We start from the raw sequence: 19670 nt of genomic DNA, 5'->3' as shown, positions 1-19670 counted from the left end.
GAACGTCTCAAAAGATTAGTAACTGGATATGAGTCAAAGAGGAAAACAGATTTTGGAGAAAGCAGCATATGCACCAGTTTCACTCCTATACTTTAGAGTTTGGCAGTTAATTATTATATTATTATAAACAACATGGGAGAAAGTCCTTATAAGGTTTAATTTTCTATTTAGGAAGTCATGAATTGGCTAGGGTTTTTCTTTTTTCTTTTATGGCTTGAAACAGTTCAAAATTGGACCAAATGTCGTTGGACTAAAAGTCCATCGGACGAAAAGACATTGGACAAAAAAGCGTGGACAAAGTGTCGTCGGACGAAGTGACATTGGACAAAAAGTCAGTACATGATCATCGATACCAGTAGCTGATTAGTCCAATGAGGGGTGTCGATCACCTATGCGTATAGCGATCACCTATACAGTACATAGGGCCAATCACATAGAACTGTGGATAATTATGAAGGTCTAATGGGCCACATCTGATGAATCCCATGTGAATCCAATCATGGCACGAGCTAGTAAATCAAGAAGCTTTAGCGCCTTCTCTCATTCCTGGACGTTGGAATATCTCTTTGGTCTCTCTTCTTTCCATAAGTTCTTTGGAAACTCCAAAAGAGAAGATACCACCACTTAGTACTGTTCCTGTGGGCTAGGACTACATAGACTGAGCATTCTGACCTTACATTCACATCCATATACCAGAGGGAGAGTACGCGGTACTGCTCTTTGCTTTATAGTGCTTGGGACCCTTTCCCACACTTGGAATAAGACCATTCATGGCTCAATTCGTTATCTTCCTCTCGAGTATTTGTTCCTGGACTTGTTCTGATTAGTGTTTTGTATTTTTTTGAGAGGAAACAATTTCCAAAGTAGGTTGATGACCACATAGTCACTAACTTTGAGGTACCATCGACTGAAAGTAACCCTTTTTGGAAACAGAGACAATATTTGTTATAATGATTGGATAAGTGTTGCTCTCCTCATTTAATTCTCAGGAGGGTAACATTGAGACAGTTGCATTAAACATTGTCACCATCTTCCATAAGAATCCGTTCCAGACTGACCTTCTGGGTTCCTTCTCAAAACATGCAATAGATGGGACGATCTTGGAATTTTACACAAAGTCTTGTATGACCTACAATCATCTCTTGTCGGCTCTTCATGAGTCAATAGAATCAGTACCTATCAGGCTGCATTCAGTTAGAACATTGACTTCATTCTAGCCTCCTGGCTAGTACAGTGATAACACACCAACCTTGCATTAACAATGACAGCAGACTGAGTCCCACTTTGGCCTGTGAGTTTAGGTGGTGTACTGGGGATGTTAGGCACAATGTTCCAGTGTTGGGCTTGCCCTCTTAACATTCTAATGAGCATCTTGCACAATGTTCCAGTGTTGGGCTTGCCTTATTAACATTCTAATGAGCATCTATTCACATTTCATTGGACACCTTTAACCTTTGCTTAGCTTCCAGAGAAAAATACTTTATACTTTTTGCAACTCTAGGGACACGTAGTTCATGCAAACCTTCAGTCATTCCAAAATACCTCTTTCATTCCTAAGGTGTTCATGGGAGTGTCCACCTGAGATCAAGACTTTTATTTACTCATAACAACCTGAGGATTTTGATTGAGAAAAGTGTTTTCATATGCTCAAGCAAAGGACGAAATAACCGGAAATGCTTGGTGTTAGGCTGGGAGTTTTTCCTTGCACTTTAGCTATTTAGCTTGGAATTTTTCCTTATACATTAGCGGTTTTGTTGGGAATTTTTCCTTGTACTTCAGTTGTTTTTCCGGGAATTTTTCCTTGTACTTTAGCTGTTTTGGGGAAATTTTCCTTGTACATGTATAAAAAAACTCAAGATGTAGCACACCTGTTTGTGATCAGTAGGAATTGCTTAACCACTCATGGTAGCAAGGAAGTACAGCGAGAAGAAAGAACAAAAGAAGAGTGAGTTTGCTCTCTCTTCTATCTCCTCCATTAACTTCTTCTTGAGACACTTCATCCCTGAAGGAAGAAGAATCAGTTGATTCGGTGCAGGAGGTCATTCGCAAAAAGTTTCTTGGGGTTTCTAGCATATGTTTTTTCCTTCAGGAAGAAGTTACAGATTTCACTTGCTGACTGTTACCTTAAAGGTCTGTGAGGTGGATCTGTAGCTCAGTTGAGGGTGAGCATTGCCCCTTCCTTCGTCATTCATGTTGTAACATTAAAGTAATGGCCTGGCCCCTAGGAAACTGCTGTTCCTCTTCCAGAGGAAGGACTGGTTCTCATCTTTCAACGGGTACCTTTAGAGTTGATCAAATGGTCATGAGGCCAATATGACAGTTTTCTTCTTGGATTGAATGCAGGTGAACTGTCCCGGTCGGGATCCAGTGCTAACTCCATAGGCCAGGTAAAGGGGAGATATTTTGCCACCTTCCCTGTTCCTGTTGTGAATAGGAGGAGTGCTCTTTCCCTAGATAGCTGCTCTCCTCCATGAGGAGGGAGTAACGCAACTCACCCACTGACTGATTCCTTCGGGATTTGTCAAGCGAAACATTAGCCTGGTGTGATAGCTGCTGCTAGGACATTGCTTGCTGGGGAGCAGTCCCACGTGCACAAATCACTAGCACTGTAGGACAGGTAAGGGTAGAGTGTTTGCTGCCATTGAAGCCAACCTCCTCGGGGTGGGAATGTTGGCACTCACCCTGTGAATATTTCCCCCAACTCGGTCAGCCAGATGTGAGCCTGGTATGGCAGATAATCCTGACATACCAGCAGCAGGGAATGGTCCATCCAGTGATCGTGTAGAAGTGCTGTCTAGGAAGAGTGGAACTTTTTTCCACCTTCCTGGTCCCTTCCGTGGGACACTCTGGGGTGACCCCAGGTTGGTCATTGCATTCCTCTGTCATATCAAGAAAAAACTCACAAGCCTAATCCTGTCAGTAGCTTTCAGGTTTACTTGTCGACCTACTTGGAGCTGAAGTCTGAATCAAGATTCAGACCACCTTTACCGCTCTGTAATGTACCTTACTAGCATTGCCCACAGGGCCTTGGACCACTTTCCGTGGATCTTGATTTGGCTGCTCAATAGTTTTGTAACACTATCAGCTCCCTCACAGGACATAGTATACATTTCATTTATGGTAATGTGTTCAGCATGAATGACTGACTTTTCTTCCTCTTTCTTGTTTCCTTCTTAAGGGAATGCAGTAGCTGCAACTGTTACATGCTAGGGAGTTACACAATAGATCACCTTTATTGCAGACCAAGAAGCAACTCCATCCTTATGGCAAGTGGGATTGGTCAGTGTCTTTCCAAATATTTTTCTTGAATTGCCTGGTTTGACATTAACAACATCATCTTGTTTGGGAAATAAGTTTTCCATGATCCAGTAATGGCCAAAGCTCTAACAGCTTTTACATTCCCATGATTAGCTTTTAGGAGGTTGTTGAATTCACCTTCTTTGCTCCCATACAAGACCAAGAAGGCTAACATTCCCACAAAAGCAAAGAATGTAGAGGACTTCCTCGCTAATTAGTTTCCCTATTCTGGAGGACGAAAGGCACTCGTACAGTATTCGTAGGAACAAGTAACAAATTTCAAAAGTAATTTTTATTTTTCTTAGCTGTATAAACCAGTCTCCTTTAAATTGAATCTCCTACCTTAACCGCCTTTCTCAGTTCTAGGCCTAAGGATAGAAATTACAATTCTGTGACTGGGGAAGCCGGTTTGTACTTCCTCGTGTCACATGTTATTCTAACTACCTAGTTAACAATTCACTGGATGTTACAGCACTGCTGAAGACATATGCATGCCTTTTGAAAAGGACCGTGAATTACATAGCTAGGAAAAATACAAATTGATTTTTAAAGATTTTATATTTTTTATTTAATTACTTGAACCTGGCATTATGAATATGGGATTGAATTTGGCATGTATTTATTTTTCAAATTTAATTTTATATAAAAATAATTTTTCAATTTGTGGGATCCAACTCCCAGAATAATTTTCAAATACTGTAATAGGTCTATGAAAGATTGGTGAAAACTGGATCCTGTCAGAACTTATACGTTTTTATTTTAGTGAATGGATAATAAATCTTACATGTTTCATGATAGAATTGGTTCATACCAGCACAAGATCTTGATACAGTACACCTGTATATTTTAAAAGGTTTGCATCTGTAATGTTTAATTTTTCGTAGTTTTTCTTATTAAAATTTGTTTTTCTTTTATGCAGCTGTTTTAAAAGATTTACTTTTTACTTCAAATCTTGGTACTGTAATGCAGTGTTTTTATTTCTTGTCTTTTTCAGTCGGCCCTTAAAGCAATTATTGGACGTGATTCCTTTTGTGCGCCTGAGGTACATATTTTTCAAGGCGTCAGCGAATGGGTCGAACGGAACTCCGAACTTTCACAAGAAGAAACACAAGAAATCCTTTCACAGATCAGATTGCCATTGATTAGTCTATCAGTATGTTTAATTTAGTTTTTTTTTACATTTTCACTTTGGTTTAAGAAAATTGCAATTTTTTCAGCTTGGTCAATCTAATGTTTAAAACACAAGAGTATGATTTTTTGTTGAGAAACTTTGGTTTTCTCTGATCTTTTGAATATTTAAGTATTATTAAGTGCAGACTTCCATACTGTATGCAAATTCTCTTTTCTTTAATCCTTTGAGATCGTTTTCAAGTAGTTTATTGGTTAAAAACATTTCTAGTCAGATAGGATTTATTAGAGCCTAAGTTTAGTAACTGTTTAGTAGTTTAGAATTATGAATGAATTATCTTAGTGGGTATCTTTTGAATATGTTAAATTTTAAGTTACAAATAGTTTTTTTTCTCTCTCTCTCTCTCTCTCTCTCTCTCTCTCTCTCTCTCTCTCTCTCTCTTTTTTGGCCATTGATTAAGCAATGAATAAAAACTAGATTCTTTTGCCATTCATATAGCAAACGTTAATCTTGGCATCGCTGTGTGACACTCAGATAATTGCTTGAAATTTGTTGGTTTATCTTAGCACTTTGTATCATTTGGCATTATTAGTTATGGTAGTTTAACTATGCCACCATGTCAAAATTCCTAACTTTCAGAAGAATGGCTTAAATGTAGTAGAGTACTACTTTCAGCAGACATAGAACAGAAAGTATGACATGTTTCGCTACTTCAATTCAATACCATATGCACTTTTTTGACCTATGGATATTTAATGAATAACCCATATGACCCAATCTCTGTATTCAGAGAAAAATTTCTCTCTCTCTCTCTCTCTCTCTCTCTCTCTCTCTCTCTCTCTCTCTCTCTCTCTCTCTCTCTCTCTCTCTCTCTCTCTCTCTCTCTCTCATATATCTTTATAGTCATTTATTGGTAGGCACCATATAAGATATACTTGAAGTTTATTGCTTGTAGAAACAGCTGTACAGTAGTTCAATTTGGAAAGATTTCCAAAAAGATGTTGTGTTATTGTTCATGATTAGATATTTATCTAGGTGTGAAGTTTATATTGGTTATGTTATACCTGTATACATTACAGCCAATCAGCCATTTATGTGCTTAATTATTTCAATGAATCTTACCTTTGGTCATCATGCTGAAATTATCAAAGCCACTGGCTTACCAACCTCTAAGTAAAAAACAAAAATCTTCTCCCTCTCCCATCTACCCCTACCCTTTGATGGTTATTCATCCCAATAGACGGCACCCTTGGCAGGAACAGCAATCACAGGCTTAGTTTAAACAAGTGCCCCTCTAGGACCATCCTCTCCATGTCGAATCAATTTAGTATTTTGAAAACACTGGTAGTATAATTTAAACAGAGAGTTAGAAGGTATGTTTTTATTTGGTTTAAGGTACATCTATGTGCAAAATGTTTAGAAAAATATAGGGAAGAATAAGTTAAGTTGGTAATAGAAGAATTTTTGATAGAATTTAGTGGACATTGGGAAAGAGATAGAGTGGGAGCATCAGTTGAATTGTAGTTAGTTAGTGGCAAATGGTAAGATGAGGTAGCTCCGGCCATTGGTCTGACATAAACTGCATGGCCATTATGGCATATAGGTGAGCCAGTATGAAAGATTTGGAGGAAATTGATGGGACTAAAGGACAGTTTCCCAATTTTAAAAATTTATTTATGCTACTCTAATAAGGCCAGATATGTCTTTACAGTATTGAATGATGAGGTAGCATACTTGGGGATGGTTGCCTAACCTGCCAGATGTATACTGTTAACTACATTTAAATACAGTTTTCTTAATATCCTTAGGCTTGTTTAATGCTGTTGAGAACTAAAGATTGCAGCGTGATTACTTCCATGATAGGATTAGCCTTTTTTAGCTTATGATAATGTAAATACAGGATCCTATTGGCTATCATATGAACTATTGTTGAGCCTCAGAGGTGCCAAACACCTCTTTCACAATGAATAACAATATAAATGTGAGCGCTAATAACTTTCTAAAGTACTGTACGGTAAACGGTTTAGAGCTAATTTTGATTAAGAGAAAGAGGGCCCACTTTATAATAATCAGTCTAACTTGAATGTTTGGATAATCCCAAATATATGCATCAGAGATTCAACTGCTGTCTTTAGTCTAATGTAAAAGCATTTTGAAGAGATTCGGGTTTTGTATGTAGTCCTAATACAGTATAGAAGCCAGCTGTGCTACAGATGATTGCTTCATGGTAGAAGTTTGAAAAATTATTAATGGTTACATGTTAAGTAAATCCACTTCTGAAGTTCAGGTTACTTATACAATGTACTGTATGTATGGTATATGTAAAGTATACTGTTCAAATTGAATTATAAACATACTGTAGGGGATTAACTTAATGTAAGCAGTGTTTCGGTCAACACTTCCATTCCGTGTTTACATGTAGGGCATATTCTTAACAAGTACATAATTGATTTTGTTTCCAGTTGTTGAGAGAGATATTGTGTTGTAAGTTTTAGTCACTTAGAGAAGCATGATATTGCAATTTTTAATGAGATATTTTATTTGTTTTAGCTCTAAGCTGTTTATCTTTTAAAAGAGTTAAAGGGTAATATTCTGATACTGTATATACTTGAATAGTTTTCAGAAACATAATGGTTACACACCGTTGTTCCATTTTTATAGGTGTCATGAGAAGTTCACTTCATTTATGCTATTAAATCATTTCTAAATAGATAGCAAGTTAACTTTATAGTTATGTTTAGTGGGTAGGTCAGATTATCAAGATACTGTACTGCATATTTTCTTTGATTGTAGAATATGTTAGTGATTTAAATTTTCAGTGAATGCAGGCAGATATTGGAGTAAGATCCTCATTTACTTTGCATTGCATGTAGAGGCCAACAATATGGTTTGAAGTGTGAATGTTTGGATTGTTTAGATTATCTAGAGTAACTCAAGATGGAATATGTATACAGTCGTTAGTTTTAAATAGGATTTGAGATAGAATTGAAAGGGGAACATTTGTATAATGTTGATACGATAGTAATTCCTAAACAGGGTGACGGCTTTGACTTGAGGGACGTCTTGACTCTGACGGAGACTTGAGAACTGCTCCAGTGGTTTTGTAATACAAGACTGACTTACATAAATGGCCACTCCAGTTTTGTGAAACCAGCTATTCCTATATCATCAAGTGTATCGTTAGGTGTTAAGAAAATTGCTAATAGTGCTTCCAACAGCCTAACCTATGGAACAGTAGACATACGCTAAAAGTTTCAAATAGAGGGATTAGGTGTAAGGATTTAGCAACAGTTTATTTTATATATGATACACCTTGGAATGCTAAAAAATCAAACTGACATCATCAAAGTTAAAAATTTGCCTTGGTTGCTTCTCTTATTAATTCTGTGGCTTGTCAAAATCCTGATTATCAAACACAATCAGAGACAAAGATAAATGAACACTATAGAAACTTGGATGTCACATATACCCTTTGTTCTGGTCCTGAGACAAGCATACATGATCAACCTTCATGTTCAAAAATTGATAATGTATATATTACATCTTTATTTTCCAGACACTTGGGTGCAGTATATTATATTCCATTCCGAACCCATTTTCCTAATCGCCTAACTAAAGGTTTTGTTTTGATGCTCCAGTATTGGCTCATGTTACTGCTAATGTATGCTTGAACACTAACAGTAATGTGTTATTAAAGGCTCCTAATTGAAAGCACTTGGATACAAATAAGGTTGTGAATGAATTTTAGCTCTTGAAAGTTCAGTGCTGGAGATTTTGATAATACTGTACGAGCAGTAATTTTAATAGTTTCTGTATTTATTAAAACAGTTTTACAGATGAGCAAACCATTGAGAGGTGAGGTATCTTTGAAGGGAGATTAAGAGCAGGCAAGAATAATTTATGAAAGTGATGAATCTTAAGTAGATAAATTAGGTTAATACTGATTATGCTTATTCTTTGATATTGGCTCAGTCAATAGGTTCCCCTCAACCTATTTATAAGTGTCACTTATATATTTTTAAGAATATAAGTAATGAACTATTGATTAGATTTTAAGGATATCTGCTTTGGCAAAGTCCCGTTTGCTATTAGGTTCTCGAATACAATTCAGAGGTGGTCAATTTATGATAGACAGTTGCCAAGCTTAACCATTTCAGTGGCATAGGCTAATACAGTAAAACCTGTAGATAGGAAAGTTTCTTTATACAAAAAACTCATTTTACGAAGTGACATACGAAGATTTTTCATCTGAGTGATTCAAATGTATTTGGCTCTATTTCATTCTATATTATTATACGAGAAGATCATGTTACAAAAGCCACTCCAGAATGAATTAATTTCTTAACCTGAAGTATTACTATGTAGATTAGCAGTATTACAATTATTTATTTTGTATTTGTTTAGACATTGCGACTAATTATATACAGTAAGGATGAACAAAAGTTTAGGAGAGATACTGTAATGCATCTCAGATTTGAAAAAAAAAAAAATTCCTGTTACTGGAGAATATAGTAACAGAAATCACATGAAAGCTGATTTCAACGTTGACCAGGGTGGGAATTTTGAATACCAGCACCTTTGAAGAACCATTTAAATCATTTGAGTAAAAATATCCAGCTGCTAGAACAGTTTTCTACTCAGCCAAAGGTAGCAGAGTGCCATTCATTTTTCTGTGTATCCCTCCACCCTTGTATGACGACTCCATCAACAAGGCAACAATTGCCCTTTTCTGCTTATGAGGAAGTCCTCTAGTAAGGAAGTAATGAAGAAGTAAGTCCTGTACTGTATGTTACATTTCCATTTGCAGTACTGTACTACTACCAGTAGGGATTTTGACTGAAGATAGAATTACTTTTGAGATCCCCCTTTGTGATGGAGCAGCTACAACTCCAAGTGGCTCTTGTTATTTTGTAGTGAGTCTAGGTCCATGATCCACACCCAACTAATTGATGAGATAACTTGACAGATCACTAGTCTTCTGTAATTGTGTACTATATTTAGTGCTCAAGGCTACAGTAGTATGGAGATCAGTCATTAGCCTTGAACCACTAATAAACCAGTTCAACATCAGATTTCCTTCAAGATAGAAATGGTAAAATCACTTGAGTTTTGCCTTCATGAGGAAGACTTTCCAGCTTCCTGTACCTCATAGGTGAATTCATATCACTTCTTATTCATCTGATTTTTATGATATGATTTTTTCTTATGTGATAATGAAATTTTATTAATTCTGAGTTCTATATTTTGGTCTGTCTTCTGCTCGTGAGTTTTCACCCTACCTTTGGCACTCATGTCATTTTGGGCAATTGTATTCAGGAGTAGAATTTTAAGGTACCACAATTACTCGCTGATGATTCTGGAGACTGACGAAATGTTGGCAACATTTGATTTTTTTATGCCAGGTTTGCCAGAACTTAAAACTTTATATACTGTACATGTTGATAGGCCAGACAACACCTTAAGCAAGAGTCATACACCTGAATATCATAAAGTCAGTTCACTTACAGAGGTTGGTATCATGAAGTTGTTATAGATCCAGCGTCTTCAGTGGAGTCACATTCCCCTAAAACAGCTGAAAAAATCTGGTGCCTTTGTAGAAGCTGGGTCTCTATAGCTACTTTTGGAAGTCATTATGAACATTGCTCCTAGATAATTATAGGCGTCTCACTGTTTTCCTCCTACACAGGAAATCTGATGTTTTTAGATGCACAGACAGAGATAGCACTTAGGGCACACATTTATATGACCATTAGGTGATATAGCGTGGAACATCATAGATATGATGTCACATACTTATTTGAGATAAAGTACATTTTAAAAAAATAACTCTGGGCAACCTGGAGTTGGAGAGGGACTTGATTAGAAACTAGTTATCAATGTAATTAAGATCTTCATGTGGGTGGATTTAATGAGTTCATCATATTACCAAAGTTTGTCTCGGAGACAAATAGCTTGATAGTCAACAGTCTTATAAAGGCATTACTGTAATTTCTTATGTCAAAGTGGACTCTGTAATTTCTTATGTCAAAGTGGACTCTGTAATTTCTTATGTCAAAGTGGACTCTGTTCATCAACAGGGTTTACCATTGGCTCACATGCTTGTGTTGAGTCAGAACAATAAGTTCTCAGCATACTAGTCACCCTAGCCAGATCCATCACAGTTATGAACAACGGAAAATCTGAGGAGGCACCAACTACCATTACAAACCATGTATGAAATGAATGAGAAGCGTTTTACAGGGCCCGTGGGAGTTCTGTTATACCATTAATTATTCATTAATTACTATAATTTCGATGAATCATACCTGTGAATTACTTCGGTAATATCCTCGACCTTAAAAAATTAGAATAAAGTTCACTTTCCTTTTTATACCCCATCCCTCCAGACGGGTAATCGGTGTCTGATTGCACCAGCTACTGCTTATCACAGTTCCATTTAATGTCAAACACAATTGAAATCTATCGTATAGGAATGGATCAGTTGAATTACCCGGCACTTTGACTTTATCTCAACAAAGCACTCATAATCAACCTCTAATTGATAATATGGACTACTGTAGTGCATTACCCCACTACAGTATTCCCAAACGAACAAGCCGACTGTGTTCCAAACACAGCTTGGCTTCTGCTAACAAAAAATTTCGAGCTGATGTTTCTCGTGCTAATGAGTGATCACGGATTCAGGCAAATTAAAGGTAATAAAGGATTGAACTCTGCACAAGTTTACCAGAATTTTAAACCTTTTAGATTGTTAAATCTTGGAGCTTGCACAAACATTGCATTTCTCTCTCAAGAAATCCCGGTGTGAATGTAGGCACAAGGACTTCTAAAAACATAGGGGCATATGCCTTGGGTACTTTTCATATGGAAGAAAAAATAGATGTTCTTTATATTTCTTGAGCATATCTATCTACTACCGAGGCACTTCCCCAATTTTGGAGGGTAGCCGACATTAAAAAAAAACAAAAAAACGGGAACCTTTCTTCTCTCTGCTCCTCCAAGCCTGACGAGGGATTCAGCTGAGTTTGGCGGGTACTGTATTGGTAGGGTACCACAGCCCACCCTCCCCGTTATCCTCTACAAATGAAGCTTCATATGCTGAATCCCACACTGCTGCTACCTCAGATGTCACCAAGGTATATGATGAAGATAATGAAAATTACAGTACAATAATCCCTCGCTATATTGCGGTGCACCGATCGCTCCCTTTATACATCGTGGATTTATAAATATATGTAAATCTATATCATAGATGCCTCTTTATGTCGCAGGTTTCTGAGGGCAGTTGAGTTTAATATTTTTTGCTAAATTTAGTAATTTATTGTCTTACAAAAGCTTAGATTTATAAGGATGATAAAAAATATGAAGTCATAAAAACAATGTAAAAAATACACCATAGATTTCTGTATTTACTTCTCTGGTTGTCGGCTATCGTTTGAGCTTGGAACAGTACGCCTCTAATAGCCAAGGGATTAGTGTAGTCTAACCCGTATCTAAATCCAATTCAATCCAATTCTCCTGTTTCACGGAACACCTTGCCTTACAATATCGAGTATTTAATCATACTCTTAAGTAAAAAACTAAACTCTAAGTTAAAACTAATACTTAGTTTCCAAAGAAGCAAGAATTATCAATAATTTTTGTTATATTGCAAAAATTAAACCTGAAAATTATACAATTTTACCAAGCAAAGCAGTGAGAGTCCGGTCGTCGATCTACATAAGGTTTACTCCTATTCGTATTTTTCCCCTTCAGTGTGGGTACATATGAGTACTGACTCTCTCAAAAGTATTGTATTGTATAATTTGTTTACTTGCATGATATGTGTCATTACAATGATGAGGCTAATAATTAAATAAGGTTATATTATTGACAGAATTTGACCTAATATTTTACAATTTACTGTATTCCCAAGTCCTTTTTTTTTGTACCTACCCATTCATGAAATCCCTTAAGAAGCAGTTGGGTAGTGAAAAGCGTACAGTTAGACATAATCTCAGCCTTCCATACGAACAATAGCAAATCAGGAAAATTATGAGGAGGTAACTTGAAAGTCATTTTGAATTATATAGGTACAATATTAGATTAAAAGTATTTGAGTCCTGGTGTTTGAAAATAAATTTATTCTTCATGATATAGTATATAATGTTTAGACCTAATTATTCATTTACCTTTTACCTGTACCCCACTTTATAGACTATGGAAAGAATTCTCAATCCAGTCAAAACTTCAAAAAATGCTATAGGGGCTGGATATTTTATGTATTCAAGTTATCTTCTACCTTAAAGCTCTTTATTTATCATTGTAAATCTAAAACATTATTATTAATGGTAATCTAGAGAAAGACAGAAACCACTAACAGGACACTATTGCTCACCTGGATACTTTTTAATCATGGAAGTCCCCAAGTCTCTAACTGCATCCTTCAGGCATTCATAAACATTTTGGAACATTCAAAACATTGGCTTTCCTCTTCATTAGCAGTTCAGGCACATACATGATCAGGGTTACAAAATGCTGTTTGCTCGCCTGTTTGTTGTACCAACACTTCTTTTCAGCAGGAGCAAAGTGTTGCATATGTCATGGCTAAAAAATTTTTATATACAGTATATAGATTTTTTTTGGTATTAGTCAAGCTCTTCCTTCATTGAGTGAATATCATGTGAATCTCGGGTAAGTATTGAAATAATTCATTTTACTTTAAAGATTAGGAAAAGTTCTGTTTAAGCTTATTAGTTTTATAGGGAGTTCTTTCCTCCCAGCCTCAGGAATCTCGCTGCCTAATTCTTAGTCTTCACAGTAAGTGAGGTAGTTAGCAGACATATGCTGTAGAATCCAGAGTGGGAATGGGTAGATTTCATAATAAAGTATAAATTGTATGTGATCAATGGCTTTGTATGAAAAAGATTTTACATTTTTTTCTTGATTTATTCAAGTTCCACTAAGTTGAATTTGTTGGTTTTGAAAGTTTTTTTTTTTTTAAGTAATTACGGTATTCTTCATCTTTATAGGATTTACTTAATGTTGTGCGACCAACATCGTTAATATCTCCTGACCAGATTTTGGATGCTATTAAAGCTAAAAATGAATCGAGAGATATGGACCTGCAATATAGAGGGTATTTGAGTAAGTAAAGTTGGTTTTCTGTTGTTTAGAAAATACTGTACTATACTAAGATTAGATCATGTTTAGGGGCTCGTAACGAGTAAGGTATGAAACCTATATTATAAAAAGGGAGTGATATAATGGGAAAATTTAGTGCAAACAATAATTCACTAAATTCCAGTACATTTAACCCACCAAATGTGTGTAGAATATTTCGTTATTCATGGTTTTGCCATCAATGAAAAGTTAATTTATCTGGAATTTGAAAACCATTCAAGTAAACTTGCATATGATGTTAAATCTGCTTAGCAAAAAATATAGACAGTTGAATAAGTTTAATGGGGGCATAAAAAACTTATGAATTACAATAGTTCAATTAATTTTGCTTTGTAGTCATATTGCTGTTGTCATTAAAGCTACTGGCTTCCTAACCTTTAAATATAAAATAGAGATCTCTCTCTTTCTCTCCTTCCCATGAGATACCTTGTCGTCCTGATAAATGGTGTTACATTAGGAATATTAACCAGCGGTACATTTGTATAAAAAAACTTCTTACAATCATCATTGTCTATGCAGTCCTGACCTCTCCAGCTTGACTTAATTTAGTATTTGGAAAATACTGGTGGTAGAATTTTAACTTTAACTTCAGTTTCTAAACCCAACTCTCTAATGAGCCTACATCTATGACAATGAATAATTTTATCTGTTGTATGGCCCCTCTTCCCAGGTGAATGAGCCAACTGTGTTTTGAAAGATTAAGGACAGATTGTCTCCCAGTTAAAGATTCACTTGAACTTTCTAACTTTGATTTATTAACCATCAGTGGCTAAGAATAACACATTTTAGGAAATTTAGAGGTAGGTTAAGGTGATACTTTAGGGCAGTACGTGACTTAAATGAAGTATCTTGATAAACAAGCACATCCCTCGCAAAAAGTATCATGTGATCTACAGTATATGTTTATGATATGTATTTATAGATAACGATAATTAAGCTCTATTAAACCTTCTATTGAGACTGAAAACTATGGTATTCGGATGCTAGTTCATGCTGACAATATAAATTGATAATATTCTAATTATTTATATCTTTCTGTTTGGTATTGTAGTATATTTTTATCATTGATAAAATGTTTTCAAGAGATATGGCTTTTCAGATTTTTAGCTTTATGGAATGTAATACAAAGAACAATACTAAAATTCCTTAAACAAGACAAACATGGAATGTTGATATTTTTAAATTGAGAAATATTAATTTGGTTAGTGTCAATTAACTTTGAAATTATAGTAGTTTTATATTTTGTCTCCATTACACACCCACCTCAAATAGACACCATGATGACTATAAGATAGAATTAATTGAAGTGAACAGAATTTTGAAGATAGAATTTATGGTTGTAATAATTACCTTGTAGTCATATATTTCCGTACCTTTTCCCCACGTTTAGTGATGTCAATATAATTTATAAGGTATGTACAGATTTACAATAACTCATATTGCATGAAGTACTTGTTACCTATGTTACCATTGTTTAGTATTTTTCCTGTAATGCCATCTATTGGTACAACTAGGCATCACAAGGTAGTGGGAGATTGGGGAAGGGAGTGAGATAGATCTTCTCTCATTTGTTTGAAGGTTGTTAAGACAGTAGCTTTAGTGATATTAGCATGATGACAACAAGGTAAATATTGAAATAATAGATTTAATTGAAATACTGTTTTTAGTAATTATCAAAGAAGAGTGTCGATAAAAATAAATAAATAAGCACATTAATCACAAACGATGTTGTGGGGATTTGCACACTATAAATTATATACAATAACATTTCTATAATTTTTAGTAAACATTTGTAGTAGCATTAATTTTATATCTAAGTGCAATTCAGGCAAGTACAGGAGATGATAGTAAACACCCTATGACTAAATTATAGTATACATTTTTACTGAACATTTGTGTTATTCGTCTAGATGCTGTCACACACAACCGTATATTATTGTGCTAATTTTTATCCATATTAAATGTATGAGCATTGTGTGATAAAAGAGGTAATGGCACAGCTTTATGTTTTGGAGGTAAATTAAAAAAGCTTATGCTTTTGATTGGGGATTCATTTTTCCTTTGTTCTTACGCGTATACAAACCTTTCATCTTTTGAAATGGGGAATGTCTTCAGTGGATATGGAACAACCATTGAATTCGTTAACAAGATAGTTAACGACAGATGGTGAGCATGATCGAGTAGACCACTCACCCACCTCTCGAAGATTCCTTACTTTTGTCTTCGGCCACGACGAGTAAGGATGTACCGTTGTATCCTATCAAAGGCTGTCTAATCCTTTCTTATACCTTTAGTTTGAATGGTGATATCAATTTTGTGTATAATAATGGAACAAAGCAATTGTACGTTGTACTCTTAATTCATTATTGATAAACTAGCAATATATCCAATCACTAATTACTGGCATAATGGTTACAATTTTCCCCTTTATTACCAAGTGTAGATTGTGGCCTCCTGTAGGCAGGTGGTTACGTTGAGAAACAAGAGGACTAATTCTTCCGCCGATTTATTCTTGGCAAGCTATGCATGTCAAGAGATTCTCCTAGTATTTGACTCCCTTTTTTTAGTTCGTTGTTAGCTAAGGCTTCCACGTATACGTCACTGGTTTAGGCCCGTGGAATTTGCCTCAAGAGAACTCTGATCTATGTCAGGGAGTTTTTTAGGTTTTGTGTACAGGCCAGGCCTTATCAGTCTATTCCTCCCTAAAACAGACAGATAGGGAGTTGCAAGAGTCATCTTCTTTGCCACCGTGCAGAACCAGGTAGACTGACATTTCCAGGGAAGAAAAAGAGCCAACCAGTTTCAGTTGTAGAGTGACTTCCAATCCACCAATTACTGTAGTGAGTCCCCCTTCATAGAAGTGGGAAAAGATGCAGACAAAGAAGAAGAAGTCCCCCTATGTTAAAAGACAAAAGGTTTATATACATGTTGGAACAAATAAGTTTTCAAATTGATTTGAGTTTTCATAACTATGCAAACCTGAGTCTTTTAGAGTTGAAATTCCCACCTCAACCAACCATCTGAGACCTGACCCAAAGGTCAAAAGGGAAGGGTTTTCGACAGGCGGGTATTTGGGGCTACTTACCCGCACGCACCTTCTGTCGTTAATTACCTGATTAATGAATTCAATACCCATTCCACCTCCGCTGTAGACATTTCTTATTTTGAATGATTCCGGTTTGTATAATCAGGAAAAATACAAATTAATTTTAAAGTTTTAAATCTTTCAGCATTTCAAAGTGGTTGAGACCCCTCTTTTAAGGACAATATCATCTTATATTACAGTTCTCTCTCTCTCTCTCTCTCTCTCTCTCTCTCTCTCTCTCTCTCTCTCTCTCTCTCTCTCTCTCTCTCTCTCTCTCTCTCTCTCTCTCTCTTTTCTATATACAGTATAGTTTTCAATATTTAACTTAGCCGGTGATTATATAGCTGCAACTCTGTTGCTCGACAGACAACTCTACGGAAAAACTCGCCAGCGATCGCTACACAGGTTGCGGGTGTGCCCAACAGCGCCATCTGTCGACCAGATACCCAGCTCTCAATATAAACAAAGACTCAATTTTCTCTCTGTCGAGGTGTCGACAAGACGTACTTTACTCGCTGTTGCTAAACTGGAGTTTTTCACATCTATTTGGTGAAGTACTATATTCTAGTTTTGAGCTTTCGCTATGCAGGTGTTTTATCTTCATCTTAAATCTTGAACTCGTTTTGGATAGATTTAATTATGGTGACAAAGAGAGTATGGACTTTCTTACACTTTTAAATGGCCGACCCTTCCCTTAGACGGAAGTGTGTTTAGGCTTTTAGTAATTATCTTATCACGTTATAGATTTTCCTCTATATATTTTATATCTCTCCGCCTTTATTAGGCCTCTTCGATTAACTTTCCATTTATTATAAATATATAAAAATAAATTTTAATGTTTTGTTTATATGCGACCTTTCCTGAGAGTAGGCGGTCCTAACTTGGAAACCGAAGTTAATCAACGTTGAGCCCTTTATATCGTAATTAGCTTTTAAAGAGCTAAGGATTTAAAACTTTTTAAATGTAATATTTTATGAAAGAATTTCTTTGATAGTCTTCGTACTGTTTTCAAAGATGAACTAACGTTTAGTTTATTTATGCTACGCAGTTGTTGACGTTCAGGACGTTCAACATGCGCTCTATCGTTACGATAGAGAGAGAGAGTGTATCACGGTTTCACTTTGCAGTAAGAGTAAATCGATTCTGACGTTTTGTTCATTCTTTCTTAGCTTAAATGTTTTAAATTCTATTTTAAAGGAACTTTTTATTTGAAAAACCTTTCAGTTTTTTCCTTTAGTCAAATAACATGTTTTTTTGACGAAATATAATTGGGCTCTTCTCTTAGGTGCGAAATCAAGAGAGAAAGAGAGAGAGAGATAGAGACGGAGGGAGAGAGAGGAGAGTAAACGTTCCGTTCAAGCGGGTAACGTTGTTGTCGAGTTACTCTCGTCCCTAGTCGCTGTACGGGGAGGAAGGATAAAACGTTTTTAGTTTTTTATTCTCGTCCCCAGGCTATGTGCGGTGAGAGATTAAAAACGTAGTTTATATGAACTAGTGTTTAGTCTCTTTCCCAGCCACTGATTTTTTTATCTTAAAATATGTTTTCTGTTTTTTACTGGTATTAATGAGCTTGCATTATACGACTGATTTCGCAATTACTACCTTTTAATGAAGGGTAGAATTGCGTGTTTCAGGTAGAAATCAGTAAAAGTTTTGATTTCAGTGAAATAAGTGCAAAACAGAAAATCGAAGTGATAAAGTGATATGCGCAAAGTGTTACAGTGTTGCGTCCGAGGGTTCGTCTGTTCGTGCCTGTCGTTCACCTAGTCCGGGACCTCTTGCATGCTCCCAAGCCCAAGGGAGAAGTAATGTCAAACGACTTATGGGTTCGAGAGGCCTTGATCAACGAACAGACGTTTTCCCTCTATGGTATCGGGTGTATCTTACCAAGATCTCCCCTACCATAAGACGAGAGAGACGTTGTTTCTCCTCGTCATCCGAAGGCTTTTCGCATAAGAAACCTGTCACAAGGTTTCGAAGCCCTTAAGCGAAAGTCAGTCCTTTCAGGACAGGTCCAGCGTCCTGGTTACAACCATTAGGACAGCTCTGACCCTATGCAGTCATCGGATAACTACTCGCCGCCTAACAAAAGCGTAACACAGACTCCGAGAGTCTTTTTTTGTTGGCAAAGTGTTGCGGTCACAGACGTTACCCTCGTCTCTTACCACAACCATTTCCGTTGATCCTTAATGGGTTGTATGGCAAGACATGCAGTATATGCTTGCCTCCCTTATGGAAGACTGTTCTGTCGATTAGTCCGTTGAGTCTAGCCGTTTATCTCATCGATATCCTGGCTTTCAGCCAACCTAACGTTCCTTTGTGCTTACTGTTGACGTTGGCGTAGCTTAGTCACGTCAGTCAGGTTGTTTAGAACCACACTCGATGCGGTCTCGTGTGGTTTTTCAGCCGCATTTGGACGTTAGGCCACTTGCTGATGCTCCTGTTGACGTTCAAGACGTTCACTAACAATCGGAGTTGACTTGTTTTGACGCTGTGCGTCAACCTCCGCATTCTAGAGTTGTTTTGACTGCTCAGTCTAGGCAGTCAAAGCAGTCTCGAGTGGACGCTGTGCGTCCTCACGCACCTGTTGTGGTTGACAGTTCAGTTGTTGACAGTTCACAGACTGTCAAGCAGTTACATGACGTTGCGTTCTGGTCCGCTACTAATGCACCAGTGAGTGTGGACTCTGCTTGTAAAGCATTGCCACCACGGTAGGTCTCTCCCTTGCTTGAGACTCAGCTTTTATCGGACAAGGTTCCTGTAGATGAGGAAGTTGCTGTTCCCCCTCCTACTGATATTCCCTTGAGGACTCTGTCAGATGGAGAGGAGCCTAAAGCTGCTTAGCCCCCTATGGACTTTAATTAAATCATGATGATTTTTTTTAAGGATCTTTGTCCGGATCTTTTTGTAACTGCTGTTCCTCGTTCGCCTAAACGTCAGGGCTTACACTAGGCCTAGCTACTTCGAAGCCGTTGTTTTTAAGCTAGTGCTCTCTCG

The 19670-nt window shown here is 36.6% G+C and overlaps 1 protein-coding gene across 1 annotated transcript in view; it reads left to right on the top strand.

Moving 5' to 3' along the window:
* BTBD9 (BTB (POZ) domain containing 9) overlaps nt 1-19670 on the top strand; it is a 90632-nt gene that overhangs the window by 33714 nt on the left and 37248 nt on the right. Inside the window, exons 5-6 of the mRNA XM_068348328.1 lie at nt 4292-4450; nt 13438-13552. Coding sequence (XP_068204429.1) covers nt 4292-4450; nt 13438-13552 — 274 coding nt within the window. The remainder of the gene's footprint in view (nt 1-4291; nt 4451-13437; nt 13553-19670) is intronic.

Source organism: Palaemon carinicauda, chromosome 24, assembly GCF_036898095.1.
Source record: "Palaemon carinicauda isolate YSFRI2023 chromosome 24, ASM3689809v2, whole genome shotgun sequence".
NCBI lineage: Eukaryota > Metazoa > Arthropoda > Malacostraca > Decapoda > Palaemonidae > Palaemon > Palaemon carinicauda.
This window is presented reverse-complemented; position numbering and strand designations above follow the sequence as displayed.